Source organism: Paroedura picta, chromosome 13 (genome assembly GCF_049243985.1).
Source record: "Paroedura picta isolate Pp20150507F chromosome 13, Ppicta_v3.0, whole genome shotgun sequence".
Classification (NCBI taxonomy): Eukaryota; Metazoa; Chordata; class Lepidosauria; order Squamata; family Gekkonidae; genus Paroedura; species Paroedura picta.
The window spans coordinates 8,956,509-8,972,698 of NC_135381.1; the positions used below are offsets into that span (position 1 = coordinate 8,956,509).

The 16,190-nt window shown below is 47.1% G+C and overlaps 1 protein-coding gene across 1 annotated transcript in view; it reads left to right on the forward strand.

The window, feature by feature from the left end:
• PPIL2 (peptidylprolyl isomerase like 2) overlaps positions 1-16,190 on the forward strand; it is a 76,494-nt gene that overhangs the window by 22,011 nt on the left and 38,293 nt on the right. The window contains exons 9-12 of the mRNA XM_077307548.1: positions 6,913-6,988; positions 8,399-8,559; positions 9,702-9,777; positions 13,465-13,571. Coding sequence (XP_077163663.1) covers positions 6,913-6,988; positions 8,399-8,559; positions 9,702-9,777; positions 13,465-13,571 — 420 coding nt within the window. The remainder of the gene's footprint in view (positions 1-6,912; positions 6,989-8,398; positions 8,560-9,701; positions 9,778-13,464; positions 13,572-16,190) is intronic.

Below are 16,190 nucleotides of genomic sequence, written 5' to 3' on the forward strand. Positions count from 1 at the left end.
CACAAAGCTGGGGGGGGGTTGCCTTGAATGGTTAAACCTCCTTTCATGTATTCCTTTAGGGCTAACTGAATAATCCATTAATGCGTACTCTTTAACATCTGTCACAGGGAGGCAAAAGCCAGCTTATTAGCATTATATAATGGAGAGGCTCTTTGTTGTGAGGATGGGGAGACCAAGGGGAGTCATAAAACAAGCCGCTTCTCTTGGGTTCAGTGGCTGGCTTGGGAGTATTTGCAGAAGCACAGGGGTTGGCTCCAGTTGACTTCTTTGGTTGTTGATGATGCAAGAGGGAGGAGGGACTCTCATTGGATCCTTGATTGATCTCTTCCTTCCTTCCTTCCTTCCTTCCTTCCTTCCTTCCTTCCTTCCTTCCTTCCTTCCTTCCTTCCTTCCTTCCTTCATTCCTTCCTTCCTTCCTTCCTTCCTTCCGTTCTGCATGGCTACCTATCTGAATCTGTCTTAGGTCTATAGTTATGCTTTTAAGGCTCTCTAGGGCAGTGTTTTTCAACCTTCCTAATGCCGCGACCCTTTAATACAGTTCCTCCTGTTGTGGTGACCCCCAACCATAGAATTATGCAAGTGTTCTTGCACAGAAATTAAACCGAAACTGACCAATGACATGAAGATCCATTGTTCATGATTGTATATAATTTTTTTTCCCCTCACTGTTTCTCAGTTCAGTTCTGCCTCTTGCCCCACCATGCCCATCTCGCTCTATTCTGCCTGCAGGAGGCGGTACCCCCCCTCTCCCGCCAAGCTGCTTGTCCTGCCGTGATCCCTGTGAAAGGGTCGTGTGACCCCCAAAGGAATCCCGACCCCCAGGACCACTGTTCTAGGGTCTGTTAGAGGATTTAATCTGGCATTGAAAACCTTAACCTTTGCTTGCTATTGAATTTGAAGACTGTCGAGAGAAGACTGGTAGAGAAGACTGTCTCTCCCTTTTGTTGGCACGGGAACGCTGCCGTCTCAGATTAGGGCGTTTCATTCCCCATGGGGTGGGGTGGAGTGTTGTGGGGCTGCCTGCATCCTTACAAGCTGGAAACGTTTGAAGACTCATTTATTCCGAAAGGCCTTTGGCAGTGTTTAATGATGTTTTATGTTTTGATTGGCTTTTTAAAAATTGCCTTTTATTTTCACCGCGATTTTTATGATTCGCGTTCATAATTGATGGTTGTACGTCATGTTCTGTTTAAGCCTTAGGTGCATTGCTTAATGTAGAAGCGGGATATATATTTTCCAAAACCAGAGATAATTCTCGCATGCTCAGAACAGCAGGGATACTGCTAAAATCACAGTCCCTGGAGAATTCCACACAATTAACTTACAGTAACTTGTAAGCAAGATACTTGTTAATAATTTTCGCAGGAGAGAAGCAGTTTGTCACGTATTGGAACGGGTGTGCAGTGGCTGAGCTATCAGATCGCAAACTGCAATTTTCCCCTTTGTTTCCTGTGATTACTGTCTATTACAAATAACCTTTTAAAAAATGGGAGGAAAATCTAATTGGGCCCAAAAGATAATGAGATGGCTCATTACGCCAGAATTGTAAAACAATACATAACTGCACTTTTGTTTTGCCAATCTTGTACAGTTGAGAAATGCCGTAAAGTGTCGATAAATAGATGTTCAAACAATGTCCTTTCTTTCCTTGTTTTTTATTTCTTCCATGAGGACTTTGACCAGAACAGTTTCCAGATATCACCTGTTTTCAGTTGCCATTGGCAATTGAAAACAGGTGATATCTGTAAACTGTTCTGGCAGAAGTCCTGGTGGAAGAAATAAAAACCAAGGAAAGAAATGTCTCTCTTTTTTGTCCTTTGCTGTTAACGTAAGACCATCAAGTTTTTGATTCCTCATCACATTGATCTTGTACAGCAGTGGTCCCCAACCTTTTTATCACCGGGGACCACTCACCGCCTTTTACTGAGGCCCAGTGGGGGGGGGGTAGTTTATCCTCTACTCTCAACCACTGCCCTAACGCTCTCTGATCGCTATGGTAATGTTTAAACATCCCTTCAGAATAAGATACAGACACGCCACAACAATGAACATAAGGAACATTTTATTTTCATGGTAATTTTAACTCATGACAATGACAAATCAATGGGAACCCTCAGCTTGTTTCTCTGCAACGAGATAGTCCCATCTGGGAGGGATGGGAGACAATGACACCCGAAGTGTGTAGTAAAGGGCCGGGGGGGGGGATGAAGTAAAGGGCCGGGGGGGGGAGGAGAAGGCGCCCTTCGGGGCCCACCTCCAATTAGTCGAAGGACCACATGTGGTTCGCGGCCCACAGGTTGGGGATCGCTATTGTACAGCGAAACAGGCCACAGAATACAACACAGTGTTGATCCAACCAGCCCCAAACTATTCATGCAAGAGATCTTTCCTGCCTCCCAATCCTCATTGCAGCCCTCTTCACCTCTGGAAGAGTTACTTGTGGGGGGTATCCTCTGGAATGATGCAGGATGCCCCACAGGGGGTTGCTCGAAAAGGAGAAATGAGCCATTGCACTCCCTACTCTTGAATGAGTTTTTCCATGAACGGAGCAAGAACTTGCATAAGGATGGAGAAGACTTTCTTAACCACGGTTTCATGAAACCATGGGGTTTCTTGATGGCCCTGGAAGGGTTTCCCAAATGAATGGGAGGTAATTAATTTTGCATATATATTTTTAATATGTTAATCATGCATTGAATGATATGACCATATATGGTTGTATTGACCTGTTGACCTGTTTCTCCTCCCCCTCCAGTGGCCGATGATGGGCCTGGAGGGGGTAAGAAGGGGAGGGGCCCCAGGTGGGCGTGTCCACAGCTCTGCTTCCCAACCATATTCTGCACGATCTCACCATTTCTGGGCTTTCCCGTAGCCGGAAGAATGTTTCAGAGGTTTCTCAATGGCAAAAAAGTTGAGAAAGGCTGTTATAAACATACCTTCCCCCCCAATCAGTTTCCAGTGGGGTGAAGTGGAGCTGTTCAAGATCAGCAGACTGTTTAACCATCTTCCCAAATGCTTTCTCTAGGGTGTATTTTTTTGGGGTATGGGGAATTCTCCGCCACTTGGCCTCCTATACACAGATTTCCCGTTCTAAAGAATGAAAGGCCGTTTTCTTCAGCCAAATCTTGTGGGCTGCCTCCCACTTTCTCCCCCCCTCCCCCTCCCCAAGCAGAAACTGGAAGACAAAAGAAAATAATTTAAAGGGGGGAGAAAACAAGGAAGCCAGTGGATTGCCTCCATCGGCCGACGCACGACAGTGCTCGACTTTGTAAATGCGCCTCTGCTTTACTGCCAGCAATAAAACTAAAGATTTATTCACCAGTGGAAGCAAACAATTTCAGGGATGAATGAAAGACATAATTATATCATTTAATGAGAGACAGAGCTATTGGCTCTCCGGAGTGAGTTAGTGGCAGTGGAATATTGGACGATTTCTTATCTCAAGTCACAATGTCGCATTTATCCAGAATTATACAATTTCCGTCCATGTTGACGTATTAGACAGTTCTCCAAACATTACTCATAGTCACCTCCCCCCCAACCATTGTATGTGCTTCCCATTACATTTCTTAGACTCTTCCCCCTCCTGATACCCCTCGGATAATATTCATTTTGGAACCCTGTCAATTGAGGAACTCAACGAGGTTACCTTGAAACAAAATGGGATTTTTGCAAATTGAAGCAGTCACTAGGAAATGCAAAACGGGTACGTGGTATTGAATAAGAATAATCGTTTTGAGAGGGCATTAGAGTTACTAGCCTTCAGGCAGGAGGACGCTGCTTTCAGCCAAAGCTGTTTTTAAGAATCGGAGCCAAAACGAGTTCTGGATGCACCCTAAGTTTTTCAAAATAGCCAGGTTTTTCCCACAGTTCAATATATCTCACAAGTTCTTCTTAAACAATTTATCTTTGTAGATTCCAACGTAATATATTTCGACTAGGGGCCAAGCCGTTGCATTCAGGAATACAGTGGGTGTTAGATTAGGGGGGTGGAGCGGAAGAACTCTGTGGATGGCCTCCCCCTCTCCCCAGGACCTGGAAAAGCTGCAGGAAGCTGTTAGGGAACTCACCGGCAGGGGCAGCTCTCATGCAGCAGGGATCTGCAGCCTCCGAGCCTCAGAAGGAGGAGGGGGGTCAGGTGTGGGGGATGGAAGGCGATTGGCTAGCCGCTGGACAGACAGGCAAGTCGGTTGGAGGAGGAGGAGGAGGAGGAGGTACTCAGGGGCGGGAAAGCCGTCCTGAGTGAGTGTTAAGCGCTGAATGACATTTAAGCCATAAGACATGCTGCTCCTCCAAAGCGTTACCAGAAATATTAAGTGGAACAGATTCCTTTGGTAGGCACTTGCCACACCAGGTCTTCCACTACCTGAAACACAGAACTTTGGGTAGTAATTCTTTGTAGTTGAAGTAGGACAGTACTGGTAGACCTATGAATCCTGAACCAGTGGTGGGATTCCTTCGACAGCCCTGTAAGAAGTACCCAGAACTGGACCTGGAAGCACAACCACAAAGGAGTTGGCTGTGAAGCGTCTGAAATGCTGAACTTAGCTTATCTGATCTGAAATGACTGGCAGACTGTTGGGGAAGGGGAAAGGAGATACTCGCAGCACGTCACGTGCTTAACAAAGTAATTGAAATGTATTACTGGTTGGAATCTACAAAGACATACTATGACAAGGTTCCGGTATTGAATGCCATGCCATGCAGCTGCAATTTTTGTCTGTGCTGATGAAAGCGAAGGGGAAACAAGGTATTCGATACCGGAACTTGGTCGCATATTGGAATTTAAAAAGCAGACAACTTTGATATGCTCTTAACCACTACGCCACGCTGGCTCTCTGCAGGCCGGGGAGTTCATGCCAAAATCTCCTGAAGGGATGACGTCTAATGGCCTGAGACTATTTCAGGTTTTTTTCAAGCCATAACTGGAAATAAATAAATAACACTGAATGGCAGTGTACAAATACATAAAATGAAACCGTTGCCAAGGACAAGCTGCATGCCTGGAAACAGCTCTCCTCATGTGGTCGTTCTTCCAGGCCCAATCCTGAGTACTTATTACGGGGCTGTAGGAGGAGACCCACCTGCATCTGGTATGCGTGGGTGTTCTGTGCGTTGCTCCTGCACCATGTATGTGCCCCCAGATAGATGAAGCAGTGCTGGCATCACATGTTGGAAGAGGGAGCATCTCCTTTCCCCTTCCCCAACAGTCCGTCAGCCATTTCAGATCTGATGAGCTAAGTTCAGCGGTGAAAGGAGGAATGAGAACTCTACACATTCCAGAAGGTTCACAGCCAACTCCTCATGCGGTTTTGCTTCCTGGTCTAGTTCTGGGTGCTTCTTACAGGGCTGTAGGAGGAATCCAACCGCTGGTTCAGGACTCGTATGCCTACCCATACTGTCCTTCATTCTCATAGATCAGCCTTTCTCAGCTTTTTTACCATTGAGAAACCCTGGAATTCAGGTTTCTAGAAGCCACAGATCATGCAGAACATGGTTGGGAAGCATAGCTGTGGGCACGCCCACCTGGGGCCCTTCCCGTTACCACCCCCTCCAGGCCCATCATTGGCCAGCAATAAATTTGACATTTTAATGTCAAATTTATGGGGGGTTGCCATGACCATATATAATCAGATAACCCAATAAATGTTTAACAAAAAAAATATTAAAAATTTAACTCCAACCCATTTAGGGAATTCTCAAGAAACCCCAGGGTTTCACAGGACCCTGGTTGAGAAAGCCATCATGTTTGTCCACCTGTTTCCACCATAGGGCATAAATTGTACGAGATGTTGCTCTGCAGTTGAGCCTTGCTTCTCAAGTAAAATCTCTGGCACGTGCCGGAAAAGACCTCACTCTGTCTGAGACTCTAAAGAGCTGTTGTAACTCCATAGGATCTAGAACAAGGTGGATGTAATGGCCCAATATGGTATATGTTCAAGGTAGGACAGGGTCTCAGTTGATTGCTCTTGGTATTCCACAGTTGAAGATGCATCGGCCCATTAATCCTCAGTTTTGATTCATTTCCTTCACCGTGTTTCCACCCCAGAACTGAACCCAAACAGATTGTAACCTTATATGGCAAGTTTGGTCCCTGAATCCATGAGACGTCTTCATTATGTAGGTTATTAATTTACTGCTTTCCTCCTACCTAGAAGTATGGATTTTTAATTCCCATTTCCTTTTGTCTGAAGAAGTACCCACACATGAAAGCTGACACCTTGAATCAATCTTTGCTGGTCTTAATGCTGCCACTGGTCTCAAACTATGTTCAACAGCAGTTAGAAATTGAGCTACCTGCTGAGATATTCCAGAAGATTGCGGGGTGAGGGGTGGGGGCCTGCCTGTGGAGGGCAGCATTTGGGGAGGAAAGAGACCTCATCAAGGATGTGATGTCATACAGTCTGCCATCCAAAGTTGCCATTTTCTCTTGGGAACTGATCTCTGTAGTCTGCAGAGCAATAGCAGTTCTAGGAGAACTCTAGGTAAGATTCCCAACACTGTCTGGGTAAATACTAGGAGATTTGGCAGTGCCTGGGGAGTATGGCATTAGGGAGGATGTGATGTCATGTCCAGGGGGATGCTCGTGAGATTTCTTCCTGATTGTTGTGTTAAGGACTATAGAGCTTATGGGGAATTCCTAGAGTGTCATTGGTGAGACCATGTTTTCTCCTGTTCTTGTGCCAGGAGATTAAGGTTGGGGACAAGAAAATCTCTGCTGGACCTGGGTTTTTAGGAAGGCTGAATATTTGGGGACTGGTAACTCAAGTTAAATACACACTCTTATGTTTGGATTTGCCTGTGGATCACGTGTGCAAAATATATACTGAGAATTGTATAGGTTCTTTCTCCAAAGCTCCATAACGTTGATACACCATTTGTGCTCTGTTTGTTTGTGTGTGTTTATTTTAGGATCCAACCAACTTGGACAAATTTAACGTCTCCAGCTTTTTCCACGTTAAGAACAATTTGAAGGTGACGGATCCAGGTAAGGAGAAACGTGATGCCAAATGTAGCCTGCTAACGGAAAGCATATAACTCTTTTGTGATGGCCAAAGTAACGAGTGAGCTTTTGAGGTCACCAGAATGCATCTTCAGGCTGGATGTCAAACAAAGAGGGAGCGAAAGGAGCGTGGGGGGGGGGGATGTTGCTGGATATGATGAAAAGCCTAAGTCTGCAATGCATAAGTTGAAGATTGACTGGATAAAATATCATGCAGACAATTAGGATAGACCCTGGATCAGCCTTATTAAGCCTACAAGAATCGACAGTGGCAGCCCAATAAACTATTTATTCCAAACTTCCCAAAAACACAAGAGTGGTGTATTTTAATAAGAAAGCCATGTATGAATCAGTTAAGTCAGCCAGAACAGGTACCTAGGCGAACATCACATTTTTGGAAGTAACCTTTCCTCAGCGGCTGTTTTCCCATGTATTATACCTCACGATGGGTTCCAAAGCCATTCTATAAATTAATAGTCTCAAATTTGAGAAAAGTTTGTGCCACCACAAAATGGCTGCTTTGGAGGCATTGCAGAGCTTAAAATGGCTGCCGGAGAGGAGGGTATCAGGCCAATCACAGAACAGTGGGAGGATCCAAACCAAGTATCATCCTATAACAGATGCAGCTGCTTCCCAAGAGAATCTTAGTGCAGGTGAAAAGACAAATCGTTCATGATCTCTTCTAGTCGTGGTTAGGAGTGTGGACTTCTAATCTGGGCAGCCAGGTTTGATTCCCCGCTCCCCCACATGCAGCCAGCTGGGCAACCTTCGGTTCACCACAACACTTACAAAGCTGTTCTGACCGAGCAGGAATATCAGGGCTCTCTCAGCCTCACCCTCCCTCCCAGGGTGTCTTGTTGTGAGGAGAGGAACTGGAAGGCGATTGTAAGCCGCTTTGAGACTCCTTCAGGTAGAGCAAAGTGGCATATAAGAACCAACTTTCTTCTTCAGTAATCTCAGGGCTCTCTCAGCCTCACCTCCCTCACAGGGTGTCTATTGTGGGGAGAGGAAAGGGAAGGCGACTGTAAGCCGCTTTGAGCCTCCTTCAGGTAGAGCAAAGTGGCATATAAGAATCAACTTTCTTCTTCAGTAATCTCAGGGCTCTCTCAGCCTCACCTCCCTCACAGGGCGTCTGTTGTGGGGATAGAAAAGGAAGGTGAATGTAAGCCGCTTTGAGACTCCTTCAGGTAGAGCAAAGTGGCCTATAAAAACCAACTCTTCTTCTTTTTTCGATATATAAAAAAATCTAAATAAATAAATACATTAAATAAATAAATAAATCTCCAAGCATGCCAGGAGGCTCACTGCCAGCTCCTCGTGTGGGGAGCAAAACGGCTCCGCTGTCGAGAGGCCCTTTCCCAGAAGCAGCCCAATCACGCCAGCGTTGTCTTGCAGACGAGGAGAAGGCAAAATCGGATCCGTCCTATTACCTGAAAAACACAAATGTCGAGACCCGAGAGACTTTGTCGGAGCTGTACAAAGAATTCAAAGGCGACGACATTCTGGCGGCGACCATGAAAGCTCCCGAGAAGAAAAAAGTGGACAAGCTGAATGCGGTGAGTTTGACCCGGCTGATTGTTTCGCATCCGGCTCTGAATGGGCATTGAGGAAGGCCCCAAGGCTGTTGTGGGTAGAAGAGGGATGCTGAATGGCCCATCAGCAGGAAATCGGTCCAGCTAATCAGGAGCGACTTCACTGCTTCCCTAGAGCTGTTGATTGGCGGGGCCTTGACCGGAGTGCTTATCAGTGGCTGAGCTATCAGAGGCTCCTTTATACAGGGAGGAGGGGAATCTAGATTTAAGACAGCTGTTGATGAACTAGGTATTTTAAGCATTGGTTTTTCTAGCTGGCTTTTCTCTAGCTTAAGGAGTCACTAAAAATCAATGGAGGAATTGACACTAGCAAGGGGCGATGTTCTACCATCTGTGATTTTGGAGGGGCGCTTCAGGAAAATCCCCAAAACCTGGGAGGTTATGACCACGTAGGTAGGGGGAGTTGGAGTCCCTGGAGCATGTCCTTTCTGGATGCTCAATTTATGCATCGCCCTGCTCTAAAATGATAACGCCTTTGTTCAATGGATTTCTGACCAAGGAAAAATAAAGCTTCTCTTATGAGAAGGGGATAGCACTGCAGATAAACGGACAGCTAAGTTTTGCTCAAGAGCCGATAGACTACAGCAGGGGTAGTCAAACTGCGACCCTCCAGATGTCCATGGACTACAATTCCCAAGAGCCCTTGCCAGCATTTGCTGCTTTTGCTGCCTTTGCTGGCAGGTGCTCATGTAGTCCATGGACATCTGGAGGGCCGCAGTTTGATTACCCCTGGACTACAAAAATTATATATGGAAGCCTATGTGCTAGTATCCCCTCTGATAGAGGATCAGGAATTCTAATATTATTTTTAAAATGCTTTATATTACATAGTTTGTATTTGTTTCATTTAAGAACGATTGGCATTATGCTGTCTCTAATACATTCATTCACTCATTCATACTCAAAGTGGCTGACAGTCACTTTCCCTTCCTTGTGAGGCAGGTGGGGCTGAGATAGTTCGGAGAGAACTAGAGATCCAGTGTGGTGATTAGGGGCAGCAGCTTCTAGTCTGGCAAGCCGGGTTTGATTCTCCGCCCCTCCGCATGCAGCCGGCTGGGTGACCTTACGCGTGTCGGTATTTTGAATATCGTTTTGTTGTTCGACAGGCTCATTACTCCACAGGAAGAGTGAGCGCCTCCTTCACGTCCACAGCCATGGCTCCAGAAACAAGGCACGAAGCAGGTACTGTCATTTCTTTCACCTGCTGGCTTTTTCTCTCCTCCCCCCCCCCCCCCCCCCGCAAATGAATTGTTCCCCAGGAATTCCGGGAAAGGTGCGTTTGCAGTTGCTTTATGAGCACGCCTCCTTGTGCCTTTGGAAACAGTCGAAGCCAAGTGAAAGACAGTCGGAGGGTGAACCCTGAAAAATGAACAGACCCTTTAAAAAGAGGTGATGGGGTGGAAAAAGAAAGAAGTAGAAGACAAACGGTGGCTGTTGCAGAATGACCCCACTGACCTGTGAATATCGTTCTGTCTGAGCTTCCTCTGAGAGTTTGAGATGCTTACAGGCCATGCCGAGTCTCTGCCCAGTAGCGGTACTGCTCTCCCGAGTCCACCTGATTCCTGGAATGGTTGAGCATTCCTCTCTGGGTATTCACATTGCCACCAACTGGTTGATTAGAGCAGGGGTAGTCAACCTGTGGTCCTCCAGATGTTCATGGACTACAATTCCCATGAGCCCCTGCCAGCATTCGCTGGCAGGGGCTCATGGGAATTGAAGTCCATGAACATCTGGAGGACCACAGGTTGACTACCCCTAGATTAGAGGGCCGGCATTCCAGCACCCTGTCCATGCTGCCATTTGTAGGCTCTGCATAGTGCCTGCAACTTCTGCTCTTGCTCCTGCCAGCCCTCATTGGGATGAATTGCCTCAATTGTGTCCTCCTAGAGATCTAAGAGTTTGTTGACCAACCACTTCCCTTCCTCTGGCATCCTTTTTGTGACAATAGTTATGTGTTGGAGTGGGCCTTCTTGTGGTTACAAAGGGCAAACTGCCAGCATTCGAAATAAGAGATTTATTATAAAGAAAGTGTCTACATACATACTTTGCAAAGCAACGGATCGAGCAAAGTTACAAAGTAAGGGTGCATAAGGGAAATTCTTTTGTCCTTCAGCTAAACCAGCCTTTCTCAACTTTTTTACTGTTGAGAAGTCCCTGGAACATTCTACAGGCTTTGAGAAACCCCACAAGTGGCGTGATTGTGCAGAATATGGTTGGGAAGTAGAGCTGTGGACACGCCCACCCAGGGCTCCTCCCCTCCTCACCCCTCCAGGCCTGTCATTGGTCATTGGGGATAGGTGGGACAGGTCATATCACCCCATAAATGTTTAGCAAATTTTAAACATATATTAAAATTAATTAACCCATTTGGGAAACCTCCCAGGGTTTCATAACTGGGCTCCCTGGGCTATGCATTCCCTGCCTGTTGTTATTCTAAGATCGGCTCCCTACTCTTCAAGTTACTGCACACAACCACTTATGGCTGTCTCCTCTTTGTTAGCTTCACACAGTAATGGCAGGCAATCAGATGACGCCTAGGTGTGTAGGCGCCTTCCTCCGAGTTATCCTCCGATGAAAACACCCCAAATAAATTCTGTTTCTCTCGTGACCAGGGAATTTAGCTCCTCTGTTTGCCCACTGCCCTGTGGGTGAGTCATCCCCTTCCTGTCATTTCCAAGAAGAGACAACAATCTAGCATTTGGCATCAACAAGTTCTGCCTCCTCCTAGGTGCCAGTGCGTAAGATGGCCCCTTGGATTGTTCTCTGCTGGCTAAAAACATTTACATAACGGAGTACCGACTGCCAGGATTCTCGAGAACAATTAACCTCTCTCCTGATTCCTGTCCTTGTGCCAACAGAGAATCATCTCAGGATAAACATGAGGATTCTGTAGCCCCCAAATTCTCCATTGTGTGATGCGGCCCCAAGCTTTTGTGGCGTGGGTTCTCCTCCCTTGGAATTCTTCAGGATTTGAACACGTGACTGGTACCAGCGCATTTTAATCCGTACCAGAACATTAATTGAAGGAGTACCAGTTCATTTCCTAAAGTTTCAAACTTCCCTTTCCCCTTCTCTCGCTCTTTTTGTGCACAGACCGATAAGTCAGCTAGTTGCGATAGCTATTCACGGATTGACGGCACACGCTGCGATTTCCATTTTGCCAGTGCTGGTTGCTTGGCAACAAAAGAGCTTGCGCGAGAACTGCCAGGCTGCCCCTCCTCAAGGGCCCATATCAGCGGGATGCATCCGAGCCCTGAGCGTTAGAACGTGAAGGTGTTAAATAGGACCTAACACAAGAAGGGGAATTGCTTTAGATCAGGGGTAGTCAACCTGTGGTCCTCCAGATGTTCATGGACTACAATTCCCATGAGCCCCTGCCAGCGTTTGCTGGCAGGGGCTCATGGGAATTGTAGTCCATGAACATCTGGAGGACCACAGGTTGACTACCCCTGCTTTAGAGTGCTAGAGCCTTTGCGCTTGCTGAGCGTGCTCTCAACATTCAGAAGACTGCCCCCCACACACCCATGCACAGGTGTCACAGATCAGTTATTGTGGATGTGAGCGAGGCTTCTGCGTTGAACCAGGCGGACTTGTCACTGAGTGGGTTCAGGGGTGCCTCCTGGCGAGAACAATCGTGAAGTAAGCGTTTGCCTTTCTCCTCTCTGCTGACTTCCTGTTGCATCACTTGGCCCCGCAGGCTCGGAAATGTGCTACCCTGGTCCCGGAGTATGGTGGGAGGGAAGGGTGTCTTTTCTTCCTACCCATCCAGTGAACTGGGGTGGCCAAACTGTGGCTCTCCAGTTGTCCATGGACTACCATTCCCATGAACCACTGCCAGCACAATTCATGAGAACATCTGGAGAGCCACTGTAAACATCTGGAGATGTGGACATCTAGAGAGCCACTCCTGCCGTAAACCAACCCAACTTCTGATATGAAGGGGTGTCAGATAGGTTCCAAAGGCACATTTTATAGGTAATCTGGGATTTCAAACTGCCTTAGACTGAACAGACCCTCAGCCCATCCACGTCAGGGTTGTCTATTTGTACTGGGCAGGAACATCCCAGGCTTCTCAGGCTAAGGTCTTGCACTTCCCCTGCTGCCAGATCTTTTAACCAGAGACGCCGGGGATTGAACCTGGGACCTTCTGCGTGCCGAGCAGATGCTCAGCTGCTGAGCCACCTCTCCCCCCCCCCTGCTTAATTCATGGTTATCCCATGCTTCGAAGAAGGGGTTGAAGAATTTGTACACTGTGCAGTGTTGCCAACCACCTAGAGGATAAATGGGGTGTTATTTTCCAGGGGGGGTGATGTGACCCATGCAAAGAAGAGCTTCACCGGCCCATTTTCAGGCAATTGGCCTCTATTAAAGCGACAGAACATTTTTCTCCATACCTCTCACCGACCCTTAAAGGGCTGAACCTTCTCTCCTCAAATCCCACCTCCAGCAAGCTACCCATTTTGTATAAAACAGGCTGCTGCACAATATACAAAGGAGTAAAGGGACTCAACAACAACAACACAAGCAGAAAGCCACTTTACAACGTATTGTTGATCCTGCCACTTAATAAGCACTGCACACTGCGGCTCTGTTTGAAGCTAATTCCCATAATTACTGGGAAATTATTATGATTAGCATCGCATTTTACCTGACCCTTCAAGGCCCCAAACTCGGGTCTGGTTAAGAATAGCTTTAAATAAAGCTTGGATAAAAGCCGCCGAACAGACGAATGCAAAATTAATCAGCTGAAAGGCTTGTAAGGCGCCCCGTGCAGAGGCGAGGTCCCCGGGAGGATGTGATCTTTTACGATTCCACCTTGGCCAACGAAGCGAGCGCGCCAGCTAACTTGCCCTTTGCTTTCTCTGGCAGCTGCCATCGAGGATGACGTGGTGCGGTACCAATACGTCAAGAAGAAAGGGTACGTCCGCCTGCACACCAACAAAGGGGACCTCAACCTGGAGCTGCACTGCGACATGGTACGGTCCGGCTAGGAAGGCTGACCTCTCAGAGGCGCCTCTGTCTCCGTTTGCCTCGGTTATCGACCCAAAGACCAAAAGAGACACAGTGTCAAGGTAACGTGGAATCAAACAGCCCAGCAGGAACCGTGTATGGCTAAATTGCTATGAATAAGACAACAAGCTTGCTTTTTCGGCTAGGCGTCTTCTTCAGTGCGCTGCTTCAATAATTGGGGTTTTTTGCACCTGAGAATCATAGAATCGTAGAATAACAGAGTTGGAAGGGACCTCCTGGGTCATCTAGTCCAACCCCCTGCACTATGCAGGACACTCCCAACCCTATTGCTTATTCACTGTAACCTGCCACCCCCTTGAACCTTCACCGAATCATAGAATCATAGAGTTGTAAGGACCTCCTGGGTCATCTAGTCCAACCCATTGCACTATGCAGGACACTCACAACCCTATTGCTTATTCACTGTAACCTGCCACCCCCTTGAACCTTCACCAAATCATAGAATCATAGAGTTGGAAGGGACCTCCTGGGTCATCTAGTCCAACCCATTGCACTATGCAGGACACTCCCAACCCTATCGCTAATCCACTGTAACCTGCCACCCCCTTAAGGTTTCACAGAATCAGCCTCTCCATCAGATGGCTATCCAGCTTCTGTTAAAAAATTTCCAAAGATGGAGAACTCACCACCTCCCAAGGAAACATTCTGGCCTAAATTTGGTTTCCTTGTTAAATTTGGCAACCAGTGTGAGCTGTGACCGGTTTTGGTTTCAGCAAATGATTCCTTGAAGGCGTCTAGCTGACAAAGAAGCTTTAACTGGCGGCTTTTTCAAAAGTTTTCTCTTGGTGTTGTCTCATTTGTAATCACTTAGACATTTGGGGCCAGCAACTAGCCTTTTTTAATTATTTCTTTTTACAACTGAGAAAGTGTCTGCCGTTAATTACTAACATGGGCAGTTTTATTTCTCCAATGTTTTTGTGAACTACAATGGAACTCAAAAGGGCAGATTAGCTGTTTTAGCAAAGAATTATCCTATGGCTTAATTTGGATATTAGGATACAGTTTACTAATTTGCCGCAATTTTGCTTTTGCCTTATAGCGCTATACTTACGATGATTGTTCATGTAGTCTGAGGAAGAGCGCCTGCCCTCAAAACTCACGCCTTGAATAAATCTTTGTTGGTCTTGAAGGTGCTCTTGGACTCAGATATTGTTTAGCCATACTCAGTTCCTGCTGGGTGTTTGACTCCACACCTTGTTTATAAACCTGCCTTTCTAGCAGCTGTGTAGAAGAGTGACAAAAAAAGCCGTGAAGCATGTGCATTGCGGTCACAGAAGGAGGCCCCCCCGGGGTAGATGGGCATGAAAATCGCATAGCATCTGATACCAAAACAGTTCAGAACTTTATTGGAACACTAGCATTAAAGCCCGTTGCATGCAGGAATGTAACGGGTGCTAGCCGCGCTCCCCCCCCCAAGGGCGGGGCCAGCGACTCACATTGTGTTCCCACGGTCGGGACAACGGGGCAGCACCATTTGGCCACCCCTGCCCTAGGCTGTACCTGCAAATCACCAGGTGTTTGCTAACTCAGGACTGGCAGCTCTGGAGGAGGGGAGCATCCTCTGATCCCCACCCTAGCTATCGTTGAATTGTGCTGTTCACTAAGACCTGGAAAACTCAGTACAGTGGGTTCTGGTTAGGTACCATAGTGTTACTTAAAATGTCAGACTTCACACAGAGAAACCCGGGTTCAAATCCTGTCTGGGCCACAAAAGCTCAGTAAACGTCCTTGGAAGGCAGCTGTTTCCTCTCGGGATGGCCTCATGTAGAGGTCCTTCTGAGGTCAAGTGCTGCTCTTCCACTGGCTTTCTGTTGCTTTAGACCAGGGGTAGTCAAACTGCGGCCCTCCAGATGTCCATGGACTACAATTCCCAGGAGCCCCCTGCCAGCGAAAGCTGGCAGGGGGCTCCTGGGAATTGTAGTCCATGGACATCTGGAGGACCGCAGTTTGACTACCCCTGCTTTAGACTGCCTGTGCAGTTTCCCTTGGGTTTAGGATGTGTTTGGGTGTTTGATTTCTTGTAAGCTGGTTTTTTTAAAGTATGTCTTTGTTGAAATAATGACCTAGCAACACCGTAAACAAAATTAAGTATCGGGCCGTGACATCGTGACTGGCTTCTCACCCCCACAATTGCATAAGGCTGTCTTAGTAAGACTGAGGGGGGGAGGGAGGGAGTTACTCTAGGAGCAAGTTAATAAGCAGGGTTACCAGCCTCCAGGTGGGGCCTGGAGATCTTTTGGAACTACGATTGCTCTCTAGACTACAGAGATCAGTTCCCCTGGAGAGAATGGGTTCTATGGAGCAGGCTTTCTCGATCAGGGTCTCATGACAGCCCTGGAAGGGTTTCCTGATTGGGTGGGAGTTATTATATTAAATTTGTTGAACAGTTATCGGATGACGGTCATATTAAGCCCCGATGGCCAATGATGGGCCTGGAGGGGGTGGGAAGGGGAGGGGCCCTGGGTGGGCAAGTACACAGCTCTGCTTCCCAACCGTATTCTGCAGGATCGCCCAACTTCTGGTGTTTCTCTTAGCCTGAAGAATATTTCAGGGGGTTCTCAATA